The sequence below is a fragment of the Typopeltis vanoorti genome, chromosome 2 (genome assembly GCF_054136105.1).
Source record: "Typopeltis vanoorti isolate ZY-2024b chromosome 2, IOZ_Tvanoo_1.0, whole genome shotgun sequence".
NCBI classification, from domain to species: Eukaryota; Metazoa; Arthropoda; class Arachnida; order Uropygi; family Thelyphonidae; genus Typopeltis; species Typopeltis vanoorti.
Window position 1 is genome coordinate 27,314,174 of NC_143550.1, and position 26,303 is coordinate 27,340,476.

At 34.8% G+C, this 26,303-nt stretch overlaps 1 protein-coding gene across 4 annotated transcripts in view; it reads left to right on the plus strand.

Annotated features, from left to right (window-relative positions):
* LOC150108893 (cysteine-rich with EGF-like domain protein 2) overlaps positions 1-26,303 on the plus strand; it is a 94,814-nt gene that overhangs the window by 20,030 nt on the left and 48,481 nt on the right. For all 4 annotated transcript variants that reach the window (XM_090410760.1, XM_090410752.1, XM_090410768.1 and 1 more), the window contains exons 3-6: positions 320-402; positions 9,534-9,597; positions 19,355-19,463; positions 23,565-23,653. In XM_090410760.1, the coding sequence (XP_090266886.1) occupies positions 320-402; positions 9,534-9,597; positions 19,355-19,463; positions 23,565-23,653 (345 nt within the window). The remainder of the gene's footprint in view (positions 1-319; positions 403-9,533; positions 9,598-19,354; positions 19,464-23,564; positions 23,654-26,303) is intronic.

Here is a 26,303-nt window from a genome sequence, read left to right on the forward strand (position 1 = left end):
TTATTATTTTTTTTTTAATTTTAAAAAAAGCATGCATATTTTTACTAATATATTGCCATTCTTGCTTTGTAGTATGTTTCCATATCTTGTATACAAAAATATTTCCATTATATCTGGAATTAACTATTTGTGAGATATATGGAACTTTTTAACATGGAACTCATTCAGTTTATACTCTTTATTTTATTTACTAATTCTTTTGATAATGATTGATAAAAATCACATGAATATGATTAGATCACTGCTGAACATGTTGGTTTCTCTTTAAATACATTCTTTTTGGACATTAAGATCCTGTAATGACACTGTTTTCAATTAGGGCTTAGAGAAAACTGCTCGGGGAAAATATGAAGGTGGAGATGCATCGTGGGAAGAGAGCAGATTAGGAACTTATGCTAACAGGTAATAAGCTTTGTAATTAAAATTACAAATAAGTTAAAGCATCCAAACACTAGTTTCAGTTTTCAGGATTCTGAATTGCTGTATATTTGTGTATACAAGTAATAATTCTCTTAATAAAAAGGGACTGCATCAGAAATCAGAAGAATTTTTTAAATGCTTCCTGACATCATTGACAAACAGGCAGTTATCTCTTGAAAATGTGTATGTGTGTGTGTGTGTGTGTGTGTATATATATATATATATATATATATATATATATAGTGCTTTCAGATTTGTTCCAGTAGCTGACTTTTCACTGTTTTCCCTGGTTTCCTGGCGAAAACAATGGGCGCCATATTTAACCGGGCGATGCCCCAACCGGCTTGAAATTTTGTCATGTTGTACCATCATTTTCTATATTGGTTTTAGCCAATAAGAATACAATTTTGTCATGTTGTACCATCATTTTCTATATTGGTTTAAGCCAATAAGAATACAATTTGGTCGGCTAAATCCCAAATTGCCAGCTCATCCTCGTTCGTTCAGTATCCAGGTAGATACCCAACAGGGTGCACCACAAGAAGGTGAGGATTAGACATTAGGTCAGAAGCTCTTGTTGGTTCTCTGCATTCCTTTAAAGGCTATGTGGAGGTCTCCTCTCAGTTATACAGCTTTGACCCTTAAGCACCCCTACCTTATTTTTGGCAATTTATATTTATTGATCAGTTTTAAACATAGTCTACCATTTCTGATAAATGGGAGCTCTATTCCAGTTAAATAAACTTTGCTATAAATATATACATTTTCTAACTTTGGAATGATATGAAATATTTTCAGAACTCTATATAATAACTTACTTTTTTTACAAAAGGTCATGGAGTTAATTTTTAAAGTTTTTTTTTGTTTTTCTGTGCTGGTGAGACAAATAGTGACCATCATAAGCATGAACTGTTGATAATTTGTGTGTCGTAATGAAGTTACTGCACACAAATTATAAAATAAAGTTACCAAAAATTTTTTCAAAGAGAAATTATATCTTGTTGACAGTGACAATAGTAGTAATCAAAACTAAAGAAATAAAAGAAACGAGACTGATCAAGAGAAAATGATTAACATATAATGTTGAATTAAAGTTTAAAATAATGCAATAGATGAAAGAAGAATATAGTAAGGCCAAAAAAAAAAAAAAAAGAAGGGGTTGAAAAAAAAAATATAAGTAATAATTATTAATGTTTTTATTGTTATCAACACATTGGTTGGAATCAGTAGATGCATTTTGGAAAATCCCACCGGCCTGGCAACATCTGTCATAATATGCCTTAAACTTGTTCACACTTGCAACATGCTTTGGTGTAGTGCATTCCTGATATTCTCTTTGTACAAATCTACTTCTCATTCCCTTTCTCATCTTTCCTGTTTTTAATGACATTTCCAAAAAAAGATTTTCATTATATCCATGTCTCCTACTCTAAGAATAATTCCCTTCATTCTCGTTATAGCAAACTTGTAGAGATGCCAGGAATAGTTTCTGTAGTTTATTTTATTTTATTGTTTTGTTTTAGGGCCACATTGAGGTTATGGGGTTTTAACAATAACTTGTCAATAGTTTCATATAACACAAAAGTTTGTTATAGCAGTATTTGTTATAGTGAAAGTTGTACAGTTCATGCTTTCTAAGTCTGTTTGTCATCATCAAATGTCAAATAACTAAGGCTATTCATTTTTGGATCTACGTTAGTATCTTTCTCTGGCATTGAATAATTCGATAGCCATGTCTGTACATGGTTTATTCACATATGGTAGTACGGTAACATGTAGTATTTAGATATTTTGGATGACCAGACTTGTGCACAGTTTATTCATATACCACCTGATTTATAATTTATACAACAACAGTACAATGACATTTTTGTTTAACTTGGCTTCCTTCTCATTATGTTGGCAGTGTTCTAAGTAGCTTCTGAAACTGCTTTAATATGCCTCTGAGCCTCAGTCTGTATCTACTCTCACCCTCATATTCCTTTTTTCCATTGCATTGCATTTTCTCTCACTGAAGAACACATTACAATTGGCTGAGACCCTTACACCATCTACACCTTACGCTGAAAGTTGACAAGAATGGGAGAGAGTGGACTCTTCATGGCCGTTTCTTCAGTTAATAATTGTCATATTAATTTTAATTAATTAAAAATATAGCTTACTGCAAGTGGCTTGCTTCAAGAACTCCAGCTTCATATTCTGCCTACACCAAAACATGCAACATATGCAAATCAGTCATCAACAGATCAAAATCTGATTTCATGGAGATCAACAGCAAAAATCTTGTCTCGTGTCCAAATGGAAGCCATGCCTTCTGCTCTCCTGCACTTCCACTCCTCACTCATCGTGATAGCGCCACTGTTACTATACCCAAAGATAAAGCTGACCTCCTAGCATCACTCTTTTCCTTATCCACTCATCCGCTTTTTTTTCGACTGCTTTGGTGCACTTTTGGTTGAACCAGGATTTGGAAAGCAGATGAGGATTATGCCTTGAATTGGGGATGAAGGTCTTCACATTAGCGAGAATAATTTCTGTAACTCGTTCACAGCAGGTGTTAGGGTTAATTAAGTGGAAAATATAGTCAAAGGAAAGAACAAGTAGAAATTCCAAGGGTCGTCCCAGTTGGCTCCTTCATAGTGCCAGAGGACATAAGATTAGGAGTGGGTGGGGTAGGGTATTCTATGCCAAGAGGAGAGGTGACCTCTACAGTATATCTGGAAGGAGAACTAATCAAAAAAAGATCCAGAGTATTTGGAGATTGAAGCGGGTTATTGGGAATTCAAGTAGATGGGTGTACAATATGTGTTTGGTCATTACTTATGCAAAGACTTCTGCTTCTTGTCCAGCTTGGTCAGTGGTGTTGGAATAAGGGGAACCAGTTGGAATTGTAGATGTTGAGGTTACCCAGGAAGATGACCTCACTATATGGATATTATATGGATAGCTGGATTGTACATGGTCGAGTTTCATGACAAGGAATGCGAAGAGGTCAGAATGGTCATCAGTATTTGGAGACTAGTAAATGCAACAAATGAATGTTACTAAATGGGGCAAGGAAACCTTGAGCCTGAAAATGTCAAAAACAAGTGATTCTAAATTGGCCATTCTCTGGCAGGCTATGTTAGATTCACAAAGGCACAGGTGCCATTCTTGTGGCAAAAAAAAGAATCGTGAAATGTATAGTTTGGGCACTGGATGTGGACAGTAGGAGATGTACACTGGTGTTCATAAGCTAGGGACGAACTACATTTTTACATGTATGTGAAAAAATTTTCATCACTCCATCCAAATATGGACATAAATTTATTGCCAGTATACTAATAAATTATGTTACACAAAATATGTTATAAATTTCGTAAAATTAAATTGCAATACTTTTTTTAGCAAAAGTTGCAAATTTCCTAAGGACATAGTTAAGGAATTAATGTACAGTGCACACAGAAAACCATGTGGAGAGACATTTCAGAATAAAATATGTCCATCCCAAACCGCAATGCAGCTCGCTCGGGATGGACATATTTTATACCATGCTTAGCACCAAGTGATTCAGGAGGTTTTGAGGCAAACTGGCCCACTCTTACTTCTGAGCAAGATTAAGGCCTTGTTTGTTTTCTGGAGGAAAATTTCGAGCAGCATTATGTCTACCCTACTATGTCAAACATGTTCTATGAGGTTGAGATCTGAGGAGCATGTTGGGCACTCAATTTGATTAATCCTCATTCCCGAGAAGTATCTCCACTGCTTGTATGGCATTGTCATCTATAAAAATGAATTCTTCACCTACAGCACCACGGAACAATTAAACATTGCAATATTGTTCACCAATCATAGTCCCTTTTTCCTCACTTGTGGCTTGGTGCATCCATTAAGCATAATGCCTCCCCACACCATGACCCCAGCATTGCTGTATCTATCCCTTGAATTTGTGAGATTTTCTGCAGTGCAGTGTGTGTGTGTGTGTGTGTGTGTGTGTGTGTGTGTGTGTGTGTGTGTGAAATGTATTCGTCAAGAAAATTAAAGGATATATGGAAGAAAATTGAAACTGGAGAAAGATTGTGTATTAAATGTTTCAAAAGTTAGTGACGAGTATGCAACAAATATTAGTAGAGTGGACAGTATCAACGGCAGGATAGAAAATATCGGAATTAAATGTCTAATGTGTGGCTGTGGAAATAGAGGAGAATGAAATGGAGATAAATAAAGAAACAGCATGCTTGAATGTTATCCTTCACATAACAAAGTGCAAAATTGAAAAATTGCAGAAGCAGCAAGAGAAAGAAGCAGGCAGTGTGAAGTAGTAATAAAGACAGATTGAACAAAAAAGAAAAACATGTTAAAGAGAAAATTATTTACAGTGACTCAATGATCAGGGGAATACTTAATGAAAGTGTGACAATATCGTGTTTCCCTGGTGCAAAAATTCATGATATTAGTCATGTCATCTGGATGCAAAAATATAAGGCAAAGGAAGTGATTGTCTTGGTTGGCACAAATAATTTGAGAGGTGAGGAGTATTCTATGAGGGTGGATGTAAAGGAGTTTTTAGAAGAGGCAAAATTTAAGAGCAAGAAGGTGAAGATTGTAAGTCCCCTGCCATGCTATGGTAGAGGTGAACTGAGGAGGAGGGCATTGATAGCTAATGAATCAGTATGTAGGTTGTGCAGAAGGAATGATGTAGGATTTGTGGATCTGTGTTATGTTTGATGGAAAGAAGGATTTGTATACTGCTGGTGGACTGCATCTAAATGGTTTTGGTGTTAGGTGTCTAGAGATAATGTTGTTCACCGAGCATGATGAAGCACAATTTCAGGAAAACTTAAGCAATTAGAGTGGAAGTAGGAGAGTTTGTGTGAAGGCACCAATGAGGCGAGCGAGTGTGAGAATGACCAAGTGCCGAATCTAGTCTCTCAAGCAAAAATATTGAATATGGTAGTCAATTCAGAAAGTAAAGGTGGTGGTGGGGGCGGGAAACTAAAGGGATGCTGCAATTTCTATATACTAATGGCAGAAGTATCAGGAACAAGAGGGAGGAGGTTTTTGGCATTGGTTAGTGCGACCACACCAAAAGTTATAGGCATTAGTGAGACTTGGCTCATAGCAGATGATGTAGTTACAGGGGTCAAATGTGAAAGGTTTAGTATCTTCAGGGAAGATAGAGAAGATAAGATGGGAGAGGAGTACTGCTGATGATAGCAGATGAATTGCTGCCAAAAAATATAGGAGGTAGATGGGAGGGGTGGCTGTTCATTTGAAACAGTCTGGTTGTGAAATCAAGGCCAGTAAGACATAATATACAATTAGCTGTTGCTATAGGCCACGGAGTTCCATGGATGATCTGGAAGACATGCATCAGCAAATTAGTACAATAAATATGGGTTGAGTGATTATTATAGGGGCTTCAATTATGGAGATATGACATGGAAGGAAGAAAGATCATATGGCAAGAAGGAAATAGAATTTATACACCTACTCAGAGATAATTACTTGAGTCAGCATGTTATGGTGGAACTACAGGAGTGAGAGTATTGGACCTGATCACAGGATCAGAGAGCTATCCATAATCAAGGTGGCCCTGTTGCCACCTTGATTATGGTGACCATGCAGTCTTGACTTAGGAGATTGTAAAATAGGAGGAATATTTTGTCCAGAAGGGGTATATATGGAACTACAAGACAGATGATTATGACAAGCCTAAGAGGAAGCTAAAATCTGTGCCATGGCATAAAACACTGCAAGGCAAGAATGTTTGTAGTGCATGGGAGATAGCTAAAGATCATCTAGAGGAAGCAGTATTAAAGTGTATACCTAAGGTAAGGAGGGTTAATCAAATAGGAGTTAGATGGATGAGTAATATCATTAAGCGTGAGCTACAGAAGAAGAAAATGCTGTGGAGGGTATATAAGGGGAAAGTGACCAGCAAACTCATGAATGATACAAAGCTCAAGCAAGAAAGGTGACTAGCATGGCACGAAGGCAAAGTCAGATTATGGGAATCTAGCTGATTTGCATAAGGGAGGTTCTAAAACTGCAGTACCAAGTTACAGACCAATCAGTATCTCAGGCATGGTGGTAAAAGTATTAGAAAAATTGGTCAAAAAGAGAATTCAAGAATGGGTGGATAAAGATATAATACTGTATGAAAAGCAACATGGTTTTGTGAAGGGTGTAGGTCATGCCTTAGTTAAATTTTTATAATAGAGTAACAGCTGAGTTGGAAATAATGTTTCTGCTGGATTTCGCAAAGGCATTTGACAGAATACGACATGGAACTCTGTTATGCAAATTAAAACAAATGGGGATGGATATGATACTGGTTATGTGGATAAGAGGGTGGCTGGTGGTATGTGAAGGAGCAGAATCCAGATGAAAGCTGATGACCAATGATGTACTGCAAGGTTCAGTGCCGGACCATTTGCTTTTTAATTTGTACATAAATGATGTAAGAAATAACCTAAAAGGAAATATTCTGTTGTTTGCTGATGATGAAAAATTAGGTAGAGTAAAAGTGAATCAAGGTGATGTGGAGAGCTTGCAGGATGATTTAAATAGACTCTCAGTATGGGCAAAAGATAATGGGTCAGTTTCATGTGAAGAAATGTAAAGTTATGCATTTTGGGATAAATAGATTACATGCGTGTACCACATTGATGGAACTGTACTCCAGGAAAGAGATGGAGCTAGGGATTTGGTGGTGGTGATGGTAGTAGAACACAGAAGTTGAAGTTTAGCAGACGTATTGCTAAGGTAGCTCATAAGGTTACTTGGCTGTTTTTCAAACACACTAACAATTAGAGATAAGGAAGTTGTTATTCCCCTTTGTAAGGCCCTGATACATCCACATCTGAATTACTGTGCTCAGGTCTGATGTCTTGGTTTTTTGAGGGGTGAGGAAGTGGTGGAGAAGATTCAGAGGCAAGCAACAAAGAGTGTCGAGTGGTCTGTGGAATGTTCCCTATGAGGATAGATTGAGGAAGTTGGTTGATAGGGGAAAAAAGGGAGGATATGATAGGAATGTTTAAGTTACCTAAAGGGTTTTATAGGATCGATGCAGGGGAAATGTTTCAACACTTGACTAGGCGGGCAGAACAAGTGTTTATCCATTGTTCTGCTCCTCTAGTCAAGGTGGAGGTGTGGGGATGATTTTTTTTTGCTTGGAGAGTTTTGAATGAGTGGAATGGGTTGCCATAGTCACTTATGAGTGCTTTATCTGTTAATGGGTTCAAGGAGAGGTATGATTGATTGTTTGGATAGTTTGGTTTCCCTGTAATAAGTTTTCAGACTCCATGGAGATGCCTGTACAATAATAGTAATAATAATAATAATAACATTCTTATGATGGTAAGCTGTACCACTTTCATGATAGATCATATGTTGTCTAGAAGCAGAGGAAAGACTAAAATGACTCTCATCTGTAAAGATTACATTAGCCTATTGATGTCTTGTCCAGTTTTTATGGATACAACACCCTGAAAATGTGCCAGGATGCAGACTACAGGCTTTTTGGGGTGGGGGATATAGGCCTACTTGTTGCAAACGTCTTGCCATGGTTTTTCAAGATATCTGCTTACCTGTGCTTGAATGGAGCTGACCTGCCAGGTTACATTGATCATGTTTTGCTGTTATAACCAAAAATCTGTCTTCATACTCCATGGTAGAGTGACCTTCTAACAAATGGCTGAAACACATTCCATTGGTTTAAAAAGCTGCCGAGAGCCTGGATTCAACACTATGTTAAATTCCAAACTCTCTGTCAATATCAGTAAATTATTATTGGATTATTGGAAAGCTTTCTTCAAACTTTCCAATAATTCTTCTGTGTGTGAAATCATTTAGATGATGTCTTTAAGACATTTTACAAGACATCCAAGTTTGCAACTTTATTTCTTCACAAAAAGAGCTTCCTTCAAATACAATTCGCTTAGCAATGCCTTTTGCCTTTTATTCTGTTGAGTACTATCATGTGATTCCTTTGCACATGATTCGAAAATTTGAATGTGCCCACTTTCTACTTGAAATTGTCAGTTATACAAATTGCCACCAGCTGATTCATCTGAATTTACAGTTGTAATCTTCAGAAATAGTGTTCGTCCTTAGGTTTTGGACAGCAGTATAGTTGCAATCTGGGTTTCCTCTCAGGAAGAGGATTTCTGGTCTGGAAGACTGCAAGTGGTGGTGAACATCATTTTATGTTTGCGTTAATGCCACAGATATTAGTAAAGTGGATGTGCAAGTGAGTTTTTAGTGAAAAATTTCTAGCTTGGTTTGTATGTATTGTTTGTTGGTGATATGACTTTTTGATGGGATTGGTTTATGAATGTTCCTTTAATATTGTTTAATAGTTTAATTAATAAAATAAAATAAAATTAAATAAACTATCATCGTGATACTTATCATCCAAAGATAAAAGATCCCCTCTCACTGTTCCTAGTATCCACCAAGTTCTGTGACTGTTACCATTCTTACTTCATATGTAATGGATGTTCAGTGGAGAAAAGAATGCAAGAACACCAGTCTTACATTGCTAATAGGAGATCTGAGAAATCTGGTCTTGCACAACATTGAATTGATGTTGCTTATAATATCGTATGGTCTGACACATGCTTACACCATCATTGCAATCATAAACTCAAACATTTTTTTAAAGAAAGTGCCAAAGTCTTACACTACCATCTGAACCTGAATCAGAATGACTGCCTCTCACTATCAGATATTGGAGAGTCTTATTGTAATCACACATCATTAATTTTTATTTTTTAAACATTTAATAATACTATGTTTCATTATAATGCTATGTTTCTTCAGTTATTCCTTTGCATTGTTCTGTGTATAACATCACATGACTCTTTACTGTTTTAAATAATCCATTGTTCTGTTCTACTTTGTATTCAACTACCTGATGCCACTGATGATGACCTGTGATTTTTCAGGTTGAAACATATGGCTATTAAATATGTTATTCACTATTTTCTTTCTGTTATTATGTTAATTTGTGAAATATTTATTAGTGTTAAAATGCATGTTTAAAGAATATTCTGTTTTTTTCTATTATCATACTAGTTTTATTTTCTAATTTCATAGATCTTATGCTTTTGTTCCATTCTTTCATTCAGTGAAATCAGATTGGTAGAAATCCAGGAAAAGCTATGTTCTGATGTAGAAAGAGGAGTGGAACAGGTAAAATTGATACAAACATCCTTCTTTCTTAGAAACTTTTTTTATTTATAAAATAAAGCTAATGTCTACTAATAAAGCTAAAATGTTCTTTTGGGCTGCAACCAGTAAGATGCATGTCTCTTTGTTGGGAGGAAGTCAAAAAAAAAAAAAAAATAATAAGCATATTTATTTAGTTGATAGGTGTGATTCACATCTATCAAAAATGAAAACAAGATTTAAAATTGACTGCCTTTATTCTGGTCAGAAACACTTGTTTTAAAAACCAGCATTATGGTTTGGTATGCTGTGCAAGCCAGAGTTTTAGTGCTGAGAGATCCCCTTTTCTGTGCATATGTAAAAAAGTGTTACTTCATATGTTCTCTAAGCTGACATTTCTAATAATGGAGGATTATCTGGAAAATTAATATATTTTGTGTACTCTCTATTTATGTTAGACTGGGTCACAAAATTTTTTTTAAAAGATAAGGGTCCCCCCCCCCCAAACAACTTGGTTTTCAGTTTAGAAATATTGGACATGTGGCGTTTGCACACCACAGCGCTTGATCACACTTTTTGGTTTCGAATCTAGTCGGTGACTAGAGGAAATTTTTCTAAGTCTTTTTTTGACCGGTTCCCGAGTTAGCCGATCTCTGGCATGGGCAAGCAGGTTTTTTGTCCTGTAAACTCAAGAAAATTGACCGTAGAACCCACAGTATTTCAGACATTAAATATATTGTGCTAGGGTTAGGGACCACGAGATGGTTGCACTTGTTGGGCCGTCTCTCTCTTCACTGCGTGCCGCTTAATTAGCGATAACCTTGGGCCAGCTGTCTCTGATTGGCTGCCAGTGGAGAGTGAACTGTGCACTCGGTCTCCAAAAGTTAGATAGGGCTAAAACGGCCTTGCCTACTCCCTATATGGGAATAAAAGGGATTAGCTGTTTTTTTTTATGAAATATCAGGGAGTCTTTAAAGGTGGTCAGTGATTTTCATTGCCTAGTATCAGATCATCATATGCTCACTGCAGAGCTTAAATGGCACGATAAAACCATGTTTAATTTTTAGATCACATTGGCTGATTTATCTGGTTATACCTCATCTCTGGCACTAATGCACTATTATTATATTCAAAAAAGGATATACATGTAATTTTTTTATTAAAAAAATGATGTGTGATTCCCCTCTAGGATGTGAAGAACCTTTATTAAGAGCTTTTCAACCCATAGGTGAGGTTAATCTCATATGGATGAGATGGGTTTTTCTTATTCTTGGAAAGTCTGATTTTTCATCCATAAAATAGAAAAATGACCAGCAAATACATTTCATAGATATAGACTGTATAGGTAGCATTAACTGCTTTATTATAGCATTAATTATGTTTATACAAAGCTTAGTTATTTGGTTAACTGGCAGTTCAGTCTGATGCATATGAGGAAGACGAGTTGATTTCTTATAAAATTTTTACACAATCTTTTTAAATTCCCTTTGCTACCTCCAAAATAAATTAAACTGTCACTCACTGTTAAGTTCTTTCTGAATATCAGATTTTGCCAGTTGCTATTATTAACTATTACCGTTATTAATCCTCTCATGCATGAATTTTTATATTCATTTATAAAATATTATAATGATGATACAGTACCATTTAATCTTACAGTATTACCATGAATTCATTAATTTTGCTAAATTTGTGCCCTGTATATGTTAAAAATGATGTCTTCATCTGAGGACATCATTTTTATGTGTCCTCATATGAGGCCCTTATGCATAAGGTTAACTACCTTCCAAATCAAAACTACATGATCACTCTCACCAACTGGAAACATAACAGTTACCTCATTAATAGACTGATTTTTAGATCACCATTACTAGATTTAGTGTTCCTTTTATGCATTTTTCTTCTCTCCAGACTATCTGCATAGTTGGAATCAACTTTATTGACAGTCTTCCTTGTATCCATAAGGTTTATCTGTCTTATGTAGTTTACAGCCCTGTTCAGATTGTCCTAGTCTGTAGCAGCACCATTTGTATATTTTGCCCTGTTAACAGGCTCAAATACATTTTTGTATTGTACAGTTACCACCATTGAAGATTTATACTTTGATTGGATTTAATTTCTTTGCACTCATTAGCAACATTGCCCCACCCTTCATTCTTGTCTGTCATTCTTGAATAAATTGATTCCATTACATTCTGCTCCTGTAACAATTTTTAGTCAATTCATCACTGCTGGGAACTCCATGCTTTTGTTACTAATGCTTCTGGCATTAGTGTATACACATAATAGCTAATCACCGCCATCATCATCACGAACCATGGGCTCACTGCCCGTTGGTGTCTGATGCCTCCTTCACTATCTTCTTCCGCCTTTCTTTGTCCAGTGCACAGCGTTGCAGTTTCTGTAAACCCATTCCACACCAGTCCTTTATGTCGTCTATCCATTCTCTGTATGGTCTTTATCAATAATTGCAGCTTCCATTGTATGATCTTCTGCATTAGATTCTCATTTGGTTGTATCTTCTGATAGAGCTCTTCATTTGTGATTTTCTGTACCCCTCCTATTCTTAGAATCTTCCTTTAACAAGTTCTTCCCTTTGCAATTCTGATCTTTATATTTCTTTTTTACGGTCCAAATTATATGTCATTTTACTTCCCAAATATGTGAATTGTTCTACATTTGCTGTATTGGTTCCATCCACTTGTATCTTTTGTTTCATGTTCTTCTCACCAAATACCATTATCTTTGTTTTTTCTGAATTCATAACAAGTCCAAATCTCTTCCCTTCCTCATTTAACAGTTTCAATGTTTTTTGTAGCTCTCTTTCGTCTTCTTCAATAATAACAATGCGCATCTGCAAATCTCAGATTGTTAATTCTCATCCCCATGTACTGATATTCCTTTTGCATCTTCCTTCATTTTATCCATTGCTCTTTCTAAATGTGCGATGAAAATGGTGATATCGGGTCTCCCTGTCTAGTGCCTCTGCTTGTTCTAAACCATTTCCCCAAATCATCACCTATTCTGACTGCTGCAACTGCATTCTTATAAACATCTTTTAATATTATTATTATTATACGGGTACCTTCATGAAGTCTGAAGCACTCACAACTGACTCTGGCAACCCATCCACTCATTCAACACTCTCCATGCAAAAAATCTAGTCCTCACACCCCTACTGACCACACCTTTATTCAACTTCCAGGGATGACCCCTTGTTCTTGTCCCTCTAACCAAATGCTGAAAGATTTCCCCTACATCTATCCTATAAAATCCTGTAAGCAACTCAAATGTTTCTATCATATCCCTTCTTTTTCTCCTATCAACCAGCTTTTGCAATCCACACACCTTCAATCTGTCCTCATAGGGCACATTCCACAGCCCACTCACCATTTTGGTCACTCGCCTCCAATCCTCTCCACCGCTTCAACATTCCCAAGAAAGCCAGGGGACCAGACTTGAGCACAGTAATCCAGATGTATGCGTATCAAGGCCTTATAAAGAGGAATTACAACTTCCTTATCTCTACTTGTTAATGTGTTCTTCACTAACCAAGTAATCTTATCTGCTAACTTAGCAATATGTCCTCTAAACTTTAACTCTTTGTCTGCCTAAATCTCTAGCTTTATTTCCTGGAGTACAGTGCCATCAATATGATAAACGGTGTGTAATCTATTTATTCCAAAGTGCATAACTTTACATTTCTCGACATTAAACTGACACCCATTATCTTTTACACATACTAACAGTCTATTTAAATCGTCCCGCAAACTCTCCACATCACCTTGATTAACTATTACTCTACCTAATTTCATATAATCAGCAAACAACTGAATATTTCCTTTCAGGTTATTTCCTATATCATTTATGTATAAATTAAAAAGCAATGGTCCGAGCACTGAACCTTGTGGCACACCACTAGTCACCTGCTTTTACCTTGTTTCTGCCCCTCCATATACCACTTTTTGATATCTGTTCAGCAGCCACCCTCTTATCCATTTAAACAGTGTCATATCCATCACCATTTGTTCTAATTTGCATAACAGTGTTTCATGTGATATTCTCTCAAATGCCTTTGCAAAATCATCATGTAGCCTTCCTTTATCGAACTCAGCTGTTACTCTATTGTAAAAAGTTAGTAAATTACTAAGCCATGACTGACCCTTCACGAAGCCATGTTGACCCTCATACAGTTTCATATTTTTATCTACCCATTCTTGAATTCTCTTTTTTACCAATTTTTCTAATACTTTACCACCACCCCTGAGATACTGATTGGTCTATAATTTCCTACCGTAGTCTTAGAATCTCTCTTATGCAATTAGAGGAATTAGATTTTATCAAGGTGATTTTTCTTCCTCCCAAGACTACATCTCTGATTCAACCTATGGATCAACTGATAATTGCAAATTTTAAAGAACTTTACACAAGGGCACCTTTTACCAGGTGCTTTGAAATGTGTGAGGCTACCAACATAACCCTAAGAAAATTTTGGAAGGAAGAATTCAACATTATCATAGCAATTAGGCTAATTATAAAGGCTTGGCAAGAGGTAGCAATGAAATGTAGGAAACTGTGTCCTTTCTTTGGTAACGAAGAAACTTCAGATGAAGGACACAAATTGATAAAGAATATTGTGGCAACTACTCATGATCTTAACTTGGAAGTAGAGGAAGAAGATGTTGAAGAACTATTGGAGATGCATGACCGAGAACTGACTATTGACGAGCTAAAAGAACTTTTCAAGCAGCAATGTGAAGAAAAGGAAATGGAAATTTCATCTGAAGATGAGGATGGAGAGAAAGAACAAATTACGACTGCTGAAATCAAAAATGTTTTGGCAAAGTTGGAGGAAGTTCAGAATGTTGCTATGAAATGGAATCCAAACAAATCTGAGGTTATCAGAACTGCAGATATATTTAATGAAAAGTCCATACAGTTTTTCAGAAACATTTTAAAAAAGAGGCAAAAGCAAATAACCCTAGACATGTTTTTTACAGGTCCATCTGTCAAAAAAACTCCGAAGTGAGCTCAATTGGCCTTCTGGTGAAGATTGATAATTAAAAACTGTTTTCGTGAACAATTCATTTTATTGATGTTAATTTTTTTGTAGCAAATACATATATTACTGTATAATAAATAAATGATATTTATCATATTTTTATGACATTTTAAATGAGTTTTATCTGCATTTTTAATATGTACTATGGTTGTGGGGAGGAGCCAGAACAAATTAATTGATTTTCAATTAAATTTTATGAGGAATCGCGCCTTGGATAACGACGGTTTTGGCTAACGACGGTAATCCTGGAACGGATTACCGTTGTTAACCAAGGCATCACTGTATATATGTTTTTGTTTTTTTCTCCTAGCTTTGTCTGCTATTAACTGCATTGTCAAAATCTGTTGAATTATAGTTCTATCTTTCCTAAATCCTGCTTGCTCATCTGCAAGGTATGCTTCCAATCGTGTTTTCAATCTTTGTGTCAATATTATCATCATTACCTTACCAAGGTGATTGTCGAAGCAATTGTTCTATAATTTTTACATTCTAACTTATTTGAATTTCTTGTATAATGTCACTAAAATTGATTTCACCTACTCCTCTGGCATTTTTACTTCTTTCCATATTACATGGTGCATTTCCTGTAACCATACTTTCACCACCATATTTAATCATTTCTCCAGTGATGTTATCATTACCAGGACTATTGTTGTGTTTTAGCTGTCCTATTTCTTTTTCTATTTCTCCTCTTAAAATGTCCATATAATACTCATTACCTGGTGGCGATATCTGCTTCAATTCTTCAATCAGTTTCCAATCGCTATCTAAATCTAGTTTTTCCTTCATATAACTCACTACAGTATATCTTGTCCACTGCTGTACAATTTTATCTTTATTCATCAATACTTTGCCCTTTTCATCTTTAAGTGTGGTCTCTTTTGGTTGCCACCTTCTATTAATGGTTCTGATCATTTTGTACACCTTTATTTTTATGCTTTCCATAGTGCTGTTCTATTTTATTGCATTGGGCTTCTAACCATTTCATCTTATCCATTCTGACTGCTTTTTTCACTTCATTACACTTCTATATTGTTAATCTATTTGTTCTGATGTATCCCTACTTATCTTCAACATTCCGACAAAGGTTGGCCGATTGGTAGAGCCTCTGCTACTAATGGCTCAGTTAAGTAAGTTTGAGCGCGGTTAGTAGTTGGAAGGGAGCCAATCGTTCGATGCTGTTGGCACACTCTCCCTCGATGAGTCTTTGGACTCCCTGGAGGTGTCAAATAATAATAATAATAATAATAATAATTCTCATCTCCTGTACTAACTTCACTGTTTCTTGTCTAATCCACTTCTTCTTGATCTTCTCTTCTTCTGGTACTGTTTCATCAACTGTATTTACTATTGCCTTCATTACTCCTTTCACTTTTAGATTCAAATTTTTTTTCTTTGTCCACACTTTTAAGTTTCTCTTCTAACACTGTTCTGTACCTTTAATAAATTTAGTTTAATCCTTTATTCAAGTGTAAGAAAACAAAGTTTGCACCTGAAGTATCTTCAGGACTGAGGCAACTCATGGTAAAGGTGGACCAAGCTCTCATCAATACTTGTCTTAGTATCTCCCATAATGCAAAACACATCTCCTTGCAGACATGTATAATGCTATTCATTAAGGGAAGGGCCACTACCCAGACCGATTTTGACCTTTATTGAGATCTCATCAGTGGGAGCTAGACCCAGAAGTGGTAGTAATGGAGAAGTCATATTTACCTATACATATTTATTTACACAGTATATACAAACATCTTTCTCTAAATCCAGAATTTTTTTAATGATAAGTAATTTAATAACAAGGTGAGATACCTTTTGGCAACTCGTATAGGTAAATATGACTTCTCCATTACTTCCACCTTATCACTACCTCTGGGTCTGGCTCCCGCCAACAAGACTTCAATAAAGGTCGAAACCGGTCTTTACCTATACACCTGAAGATACTTTAGGTGCAAAACTTTGTTTGCTCACGGTTGGATAAAGGATTAAACTAAATTTATTATAGTTTAACCAAGTGAAAAAAAACTTCCAACTGTTCTGTACCTTCTTCCTATTTCTGCTTCACTTATTCTTGCTGTATCTCTTCATTTCTGATGATGGGCTTCATATTTTCTTTTCAATTTCAACTTGATGTTTGCAATCACCAAACTATGATCCAAATCTGTCCTCTCTTTGAAAAGTTCAACAATGCTATACTGATGTTATCCATCTTCTTTTAATTGTAATCATATCAATCATGTTCTTGGTTTTCCCATCATTTGATCGCCACATCCATTTTCTACACTCCTTTTGCTGGAATCTTGTGTTACAGGTTATCATCTCATGATCCACAGCAAATTCTAACATTTTTTCATCTTGTTCATTTCTTTCTCCAACACCATATTTTCCCATGATGCTTTTCCAACCATCATTATCTATTCCAACTTTGGCATTCCAATCTCCTTCAATAATTAGTACATCTTGCTTTGGTATTGTTTCTGTCAGCTCTTTGTAAAATAAATCAATACCCTCATCTATCCTGTCAGGTGTGGGTGCATAAATCTGGACTGTTGATGTATTAAATAGTTTTGTTTGAAACCTTGCTACTATGATTCATTCATCAACTGGTTTGTAGCCTAACAGTGCCTTTTCTAGCTTTTTTTTTGTTAAGAAGGAAACCTACTCCTGCTTTGTGCTTGGTGTCATGCCCTGACCATATGATTTACAACCATTTATCTTTCTTGATGATATCCAACTCATCTCTGCCGGTCCTGGTATATCATCACACTGATATCTCTTCATCTACCTCTCTAATCACTAGGCTGATGAGTATTCTGGCAATCATAAAATATGATCAGTTCAAAGAGGAAGTTTGAGTTGATTCCTCTTTCTTATCTCCATTATTGTGGAGTTTTTAGTTTTCACTTTTCTTTCTGGACAGAACCAGAAAGAAAACTACACAGACACATCTAGTTTTCCTGACTATTCACATTTAATTTGTTTACTGAAAAACAATTTCTCCAAACACAACACTAAACCTATTCAAATATATTCATCCTACAAGTATACAAATCGTTTTTACCCTCAGAATCATCCCAATATCAACATGCTGTACATTATTTCTTCTACACACAATCCATTCACTGATTCATTTGCAATATCGCACCTCTCTACTTCAGCTGGTTCTTGTCATATCTGGCAGCAAACACAATATCTTAACTCTTTGCTCTATCTCTATTTTTTGCTTCACTCAAAAGCATTCCAGATTTATCTCCTTTCAGGCATTCTCTCTCTCTCTCTCTCTCTTGCATTCCAAACTTATCTCCTTTCAAGTTATTAGTTCCGACCATGACAATCATATCCATCCACCTTATCTACTTGTTTACATATAGAGCATCAGTCATGTCATGAGTCTTCATCCCTGTTACTCTTTTCAAATCTTTCACACCAACTGCTTAACATGTGGCATGTCTTGTATGCAGATATGCTGGCTAGTAGAAGAAATTGATACTGAAATATATATAAAAAAATTAAACAGAGACCTTACTGACTCATGTAAAATAAATAATTTGTAATAGTAATCCCTGTCTGAGCTTTCAGTTGAGTCACTTAGCTATCACTGAAACATGGCCAGTGGGCAAATGTGTAACAGAGAGATAGGTGTGATAATTAATTTTAATATTAATTTAATAATAATTCGTAATCATTATAAGTTTGAATATAATATTCAAGTCAGAGATAATACAGTGAGGATAAGCGAGTGAAACATAACATAAATTATTCAGATGAATTTGGAATACTAAAAGATAAAGTTTCCCAAAACTTATAAATGGGCATGTAATTATTTTTATTTAAATTATGAAGGTTAGCTGAGGCTTCACAGAATTTTCTCCATAATCTCTCAATTCAATTATTTTAATTCAGTTATTTAAATCTTCCCTTTTACAAACATTATAAGCTGCTTTTGCTAACTTTGGTTAAGTTTAAGAAGAATGTTTTTTTACATGATGATACCTCTACTCTGTGAAAGGTTAGAAACCTGTGTCACATTTGCCATCATCAAGCTAATGTTAGATAAAATGGGAGCTCTTCATGACACCAAGTATGGTCTTTTTTTTCCAAATTAAAAGAGAGAAACTTGTTGCCCCAGCAAAATGATAAACTATTTAATTAATTAAATATTAGTTAACAAATATTCCATTTTGAATATCACAAAACATCATCATTGCTAAAATTTAAATACAACTATTGCTATAACAACAAATTGATTTCTTTTCTTTTCAACATTTGTGTAAAAATTTGAAATTATGACTCCTAGGAATTTGAAGCAGGGAATACTGTTTAGTAAAGGATAGTTGATGTCACCTCCACATTAACAAGATTTAATCAACTACATGTAACACTAATGATCAAAGATTCACTTCTAAGGAGGATGACAGTCAAGTGTGTGTGTGTGTGTGTGTGTGTGTATGTGTGTATAAATATACCTATATTCTAAATGTATTCAATTCTCACTACAGCAAACATCACCATAAGAAACTCATTTACTGTAACAAATGACTGAAAATTCCCATCCAAACTCCCATAGTACAGTGCCATTCAAAAAAAAAAATTCATTAGTGTACTAAAACTTGATGAAATTTCATTAGAATTCCTGCAGTCCCTACAAGTTTGCTATAGTGAGAGTTCCTCTCCCCCTTTCAATCATTTCAACTAATAATTCAAAAAAGTGTTTATTTTTAGTGTCACAGACTTGCTGAGGAACATGAAGCAGTTATAGAGGAATGGTGGTTTAAGAAGAAAACACAGTTTACTGATATTTACCAATACTTGTGCATTAATATTTTGAAAGGTATGATTCTGTGGATGCATTATGTTATTAAAATTTAGACATAGTAAATAATTAAAAATCTATTGCATTAAGGTATGTTATTTGGCTAATGATATTGTTAGCATGTAGATATCTGCAAATAAGTGAAAGTATCTGAATAAAATGCTTCCCTACAGTGATTACATTGATGGTGGGGGGATATACTAATATTTCTTTTGTTATAAATATTAATGATTATCATAGAATTCACTGAGATGTCAGAAAAATTAAAACTATGAGCTTGGGAATGCCTAATGTTCAATGCTAATTGAAGATGCTCTTTATTTTAAATAATTTATTCCATTAACAGTTAAAGTATAATATTGAATAATATGTTACATCCAAAATCCTGCAGTCTTGTATGAATGGATTCAGCTTTTACTTTAAATGAATAATGAAGTGAAATAACAGTGTTAGCTCTTCAGCACACAGTGATCAAGAAGCATTTATAACCTTTCATTTGAATTTTTTGGGTCATTCTGCTTTAAAAAATGACAAAATATGTACACAGACTCCAAAGAGTCACTGTACATATCTTTTATTTAGTCCATTTATAGAATTTAAGTACTTGACAACACTATTTCAGATGCATTGGTTTTTCATCAGAAGCAAGTGAGAAACCACAATACTTGAGGCAATATATGTTGAAAATTAGAAATAAACGTGAACATGCTGTGAAAGGATGTCATTGAACATGCAGTTTATTTATTTTAAAGCTAAATTTCATATCCTGCAAGCTTCTGGATATATATTTCTAGCCACACTGGGAAGTCTTTTGCTGATCACATAATGGAAGGATCATGTACTGAACTACAGTTGCATGATACTGTACCAGAAGTCATTTGGCACACTAACTCAATTCAAGGTTCAGTTATTTAAAGATAAACAATTGAGAGACATCAGTGTAGTATAATATGCCTAAAGAATCTTCATAGCACATTTGGTAGTGCCAGCATTCTTTGGTCTGAAAGACTCAGATGTTTAGAACCTTTATGCTGAATTTTCAGATTTAGATGAGTTAGCTAGTTAATAATAATTAACTGTCTAAATTAATAATAATTAATAATTAACATCTGATAAAGAGACCCTGCCTTTGTAATTGATTTCTGGGGTAACATGGGATGGTTCGTTTGAAAATAACATTTCCATAGTTTTCATTTCATTTCCACATTTCCAAATGATATTTTTTATTATATGGAAGCACTCAGAAAGATCTAGAAAATTTTCTACAGTTCCTGAATAATTGGCATCAAAAAATCAAATTTACATTAGAAAATGTAAAAAGACTGTAAATTACCATTCCTAGATATCCATGTCAGCAAAAACATTGCTAAAGGATTAACATTAGAGACTTACACAAAACAAACCCAATCACCCTCAACAAAAATTAGATATAATCAGAACCTTAAAAAATAGAGCCTTAAATATACTTAAGAATGATAAAAAAAGAAAGAAGAACTTCAGATCCTGTTTCATCAGTTCCTTCAAAATGGCTACCTAAGAAGGTACTAAAGAAACTTATTTTCCAATGAACTGTCCTATGTTAACCTGGAAATCAGTTACAAAGGGACAGTCTTCTTACTATACTGGCAGTACATCAGTACAACAACATAGCCCAGTTATTAAAATCAGCCAGTATTAGAATAGTCTTCAAACTATTTAACACCTTACAAAGTTTCTGATGTTCCCCTAAAGACAGCGTCTCATTCCACAAACATCCTGGTACTTACAAGATTCCTTGTTCTTGCAGAAAAGTGTATGTGGGTCAAATTTCTGAATCCATAAAACAGAACATATAGATGAGGTTAAAAATAAAAGAGAAGAAAGAAGCAGACTTATGGCAAGCTTCCTCCATGTCTTACAAGGGAATACGTTTGTTAGATTGCTTAAGGAGTTTTCCAAGGTCATTTGTTCACACAGTGTACTAAATAGAAACCAAAGACTTATACATTGTAACATTGGAAGTTATTGTAATTACTGTATTTTTCCATGTATAAGATGATACTTTTTTCTAAAATTTTTAGATCAAAAATTGGGAGTAGTCTTATACGTGTGGTGGGGGGGATAACCAGTTGAGAGACCCACCGTTGCAGTGGTGAAACTTCCAGTACCTTGTTTCCGTGAACAGGCTTCTGCCAATCACTAGCCTTTGTTAACTCTGTTGATTGACATCATTAATGGCTGATTCTGAATAAACCAATCAGAACTCTGAAAGCATTCATATGTCAATCTCATTGGTGGGATAACAATAACAATATTTTGAGCACTAGTCCATAAAAATGTCCGAAAATAAAAAATGATGGTCATATTCTTCAAAATTCAAGTTAAAAGTCATCAGTTATGCAAAAGAACATGGAAATAAAGCTTCAGAGAGACAGTTTGGACCTCCTCCCATTGAGTGGAGAAAACAAGAACAACTACTCAAGATGCCAAAAAGAAGAGGGCCTTAAGAGGAAAACTAGCAAAATGGCTAAACTTGGAGCAGAGGCTTAAGACTTGGATTATGGAGCACTGCCAGAGTGGGATATGTGTGTCAACCAAGCTTATTCAATATGAGGCAAAAAGGTTTGCAAGAGAAATGAACATTGTTGATTTCACAGGAAAGGCAAAATGGTGCTTCAACTTGATGAGGAGAGAAGGGTTGGCCATGAGAACACGAACCAAGTTAGGATAAAATCCTACAGTTTTGTTCCTATGTCATAAAACTGGAAAAAATATGGCTTTGCTCCATCACTCAATGCTGTTTTCCATTCCCACAGTCATTCTTGCTTTTTCCCCATCAGTCATGTTCTCTTCTGTTCCCACAATCACACGTGCTTTTATTCTTTCAATGTCTTCTGTATTCACATTCATATTCTCAGCATTCATATTTTCTTACTCTACCTTCTGGCTTATACCATTCTCAGTCTTTCAGTCTTATGTCCTCCCTGCTTTCTATCTTCTGTTCTCATTCCTGAATCATTTAACTCCCCACTGTCTATAAAAATATCACTCTTTCTGCGTATGCACACACACACACACACACACACACTCTCTCTCTCTCTCTCTCTCTCTCTCTCTCACCTCTTTTGTTCAATCCTCAACAAACACATTTTTCATATTCCCCAAAACATGCATACTACACTCCCAACAGTGAACCATCGTTGAAAAATTCACAGCACTCACAACATTCGATTTTTGCACTGCATGTATGGTCGATCTTGTTCTCACCACCATTTTTCCTTCCTTAACTGTATTTACATAAAATTCACTACAGAACCTTAATTTGCTAACACCTTGGTAATTACTGAGAATTCATTTTCAATTAATATTGATAAAGAAATTTTCTTGTATTGTGAATAAAACAAAATTTGATACGGTAAAATGAAAAGATTTACGAAGAATGTCAATTACAATCCACAAACACATGGATAAAAAAAAAGAGAAGATTGGAATGCAATCACCATTCAAAAGGAATAGTTCAAGTAACAAGAGGCTGGAAACCAGATATAAAAAGACCAGTTGGTAAACAAAAACAATGGATAGACTGCATGCATTGAAGTATTGGAAATGCAGCAAACGAAGCTTAAAGCAAAAAGAAACACTTTTGTGTTTCTTTTCATTGAAATGCATCCATTTTTTTTTTTTTTTTTTTTTTGCCAGTATTATATAAAATAAAACTAATCTCGCAGAGAAGTTTTATCACTGAACTTCTTCCAACAATAATACAGCATTAGCTACAGAAGTTTTCTTAACTGAGCTTAATGTGCTATTTGATTCTGCTGTACTTATCATTATGTTTATAAATTTTTATTTATATTTGTGTGATACTGTATACTTTATTATGTTATTTATTTTATTATTATATACTTTTATCATATTTGTGTGATTTCTATTAAGAAACATGAACTATTAAAAATTAATTATTGTTCAGTAATTTTTTTTATTTTTAATGTAAGTTTTAGATACACTTATATGGAAATATTTTATTTCAAGATTTTATTCTAGATGCATTTTTAGATTGCAAATAAATTGCTCTGTAAATTTTATTTGAGATATAATACTGTTATGATTAGTGATTTAAACTATTCTGTTTATTTTTAGTATGTTGCCCAGAAAATCATTTTGGCCCAGACTGTGAACCTTGTTTTGGAGGCATGGAAAAACCTTGCAGTGGACATGGAATATGTAAAGTTGGTGTTCTGTTTTCTATTTTCATAGTAAATTTAGAAGAGAAAAATTACTTGATATATAACTTAATAAAATTTGTTTTGATTTGGGTTTGCTATTAAAGATATAGTGCTTTTTATATTTTGTATACTATCAAAATTGTTTTGATGTACCTCTGGCTATTTTCCTTTTCCATTGAATGTTGATGTTCTTTGGTACAAACTCTTTCACAGTGATTTTTATTTATTTATTTAGTTTTTATCAGCTAAAAATAACTTTGTGGTGATACCTGTTAATCTGCATTATTCTTGATTATCACAGATTTTAGTCAAGCAGGTTTCATTATCTAAAATTGATTTTTAGCATTATTACTGATCAAAAGGAATAGTTCAAGTAACAAGAGGCTGGAAACCAGATATAAAAAGACCAGTTGGTAAACAAAAACAATGGATAGACTGCATGCATTGAAGTATTGGAAATGCAGTAAACGAAGCTTAAAGCAAAAAGAAACACTTTTGTGTTTCTTTTCATTGAAATGCAATACTGAAATTTATTTGAATTTTTTGTATTTTTTTTAATTGTTCTGCATTAATATTTCAATACAGCTGGATCTGTCAGACAATTCTTACTGAATGAAATGAAATCCACCATGGACAAATTACTGCATTTATGTAAAATCCTATGAATAAAATGAATTAGAACAGACAGGAATGGTGTTTGAGTAGTAAATGAGAAGTTGAGAGATTAAACAAGAGAAATGAGGTTCTGAAGAAAGTGTGATATGTTAATGTATTGCAGTGATTTGAATGAAAGTGGGGAACTGGAAGTGAAGAATTCCAGATGTAAGGTGAAAGTCAGTGACAGATGTAAGACTAAGAATAGTAGCCAGAAGAGTGAGTGTGAGAATATGAATGTAGATAATGTGATTATGAATATGGAAATGAATAAAAAAAGGAAAACCTGGTGTAATTATGGAAGCAGAAGTGTGCCTGAAAGTTGAAGAATGAAATAATTGAAAGATGAAAAATTAAATGAGGCATATACAGAATAAAATTAAACATATGATGGATACAAATGGAAGAGTGCAGAAGAATAAAATGAATGAATAGTGGAGAAGAAGTAGTGAATTACTTGAAAACTTATAGAGAGAAATTACTTATAGAGAGATTCTATCTTAAAATATGTGTGGTGGATGAGATGGTGCACAAAGTATGCTTTCCAGGAAGGAGAATAAACAGGGTGCTTGTGTACTTCCCATCTCCAGTACCTCAATCACCCTGTTTACGGAGTTGGTGGTTATGGTTGGACATACATAGAATGTGAGATTGGATATCAGGAGATTATTGAGGAGAGTGAAAGATCTTGAATGGAATGTTAGTGGAAATGTGTGAAGAGAAAAGATTGCAGTTTGTGAATGTGCAGGGCAAGTTTAAGGGATGAATAGCAGAACTGTATAAGAGCGATGGACTGCATCTGAATAGTTTTGGAATGAGTCATTTGGGAAGTTGATTGAGTTTATATACCTGAAAATAGCTGGAATAACTGAAATATAGATGAATGAGAATGGCATCTTGATAGGAATAGAAATGGAAGGATATGATGCTTTTTTTTGTAAAAATAGGAAAGGCAAGAAAGGAGGCGGTGGTGCTTCTGCTGATGATAGTGGGGAAATTATGTCTGTACAAGGTCGAGATACAAGGGGAAAAAAGTGGCAGTGGTTTTGAAACAGTATAGTGTGAATCCTTTCTTTTAGGCTTGTACGGTGATCCGAGTACATTTTTGAAAATTATGGAGACAACTACCAAGCCCTGAAGGGGCAAGCTACTAGCAAGCCCTGAAGCAAGAACTAAAAATCATCAGCGACACATTCATAAATAATGGCTATAATAAAAATACTATCAATAAAATACTCCATAAAATATCAACAAAAGAGAACCTAGATTACAGTAAAACCATAGCAATCCCATACATTAAAGGGTTATCAGAAAAAATCAACAGAATCCTACACCATTATAACCTCAATGCCACCTTTAAGCCACCTACTAAACTTAAAACCATATTTAACTCTAAGGATCCTCTCCTCCCCTTGGCACATCCTGGAGTCTATTGCATCCACTGCACCTGTAACTTACCGTACATTGGTGAAACAGGACGTACAATCCCTATACATAAGAAAGAACACATAAGATACATTAAATATAACCATTTTGGTGATGCAGGCCTCTCAGATCACACGCTAAACACCTTACACCAAATCGACTGGACACCATACAGAAACCTGGTATGAAAGGAAATTTAAAGAAGCCTACGAAATTCTGATAACCCACCCAAATATCAACAACAATGGCGGCATGAACATTCCAAGAATCTGGATGGCACACATTCAGCCTATCTAATACATAAGATCCAGCATAAGTCAGGACTCTAGCCAACTTCTAGCTAGTATTAGAAACCATTCCATACCAACTGGTTGGAATGTACATGCATAATCATATTGTAAATGTATGTGTGTGTGTGTGTGTGTGTGTGTGTGTGTAGACCTGTTGTTGTGCCCAATGTAATTCTGAAACCAACAGATAATATTAATAATAGGACTCTAGCATTGATATGTATTCTATTTTATTTATTTATTTATTTATTTTATTTTTATTTATTTATTAATTTTTTTGTCAC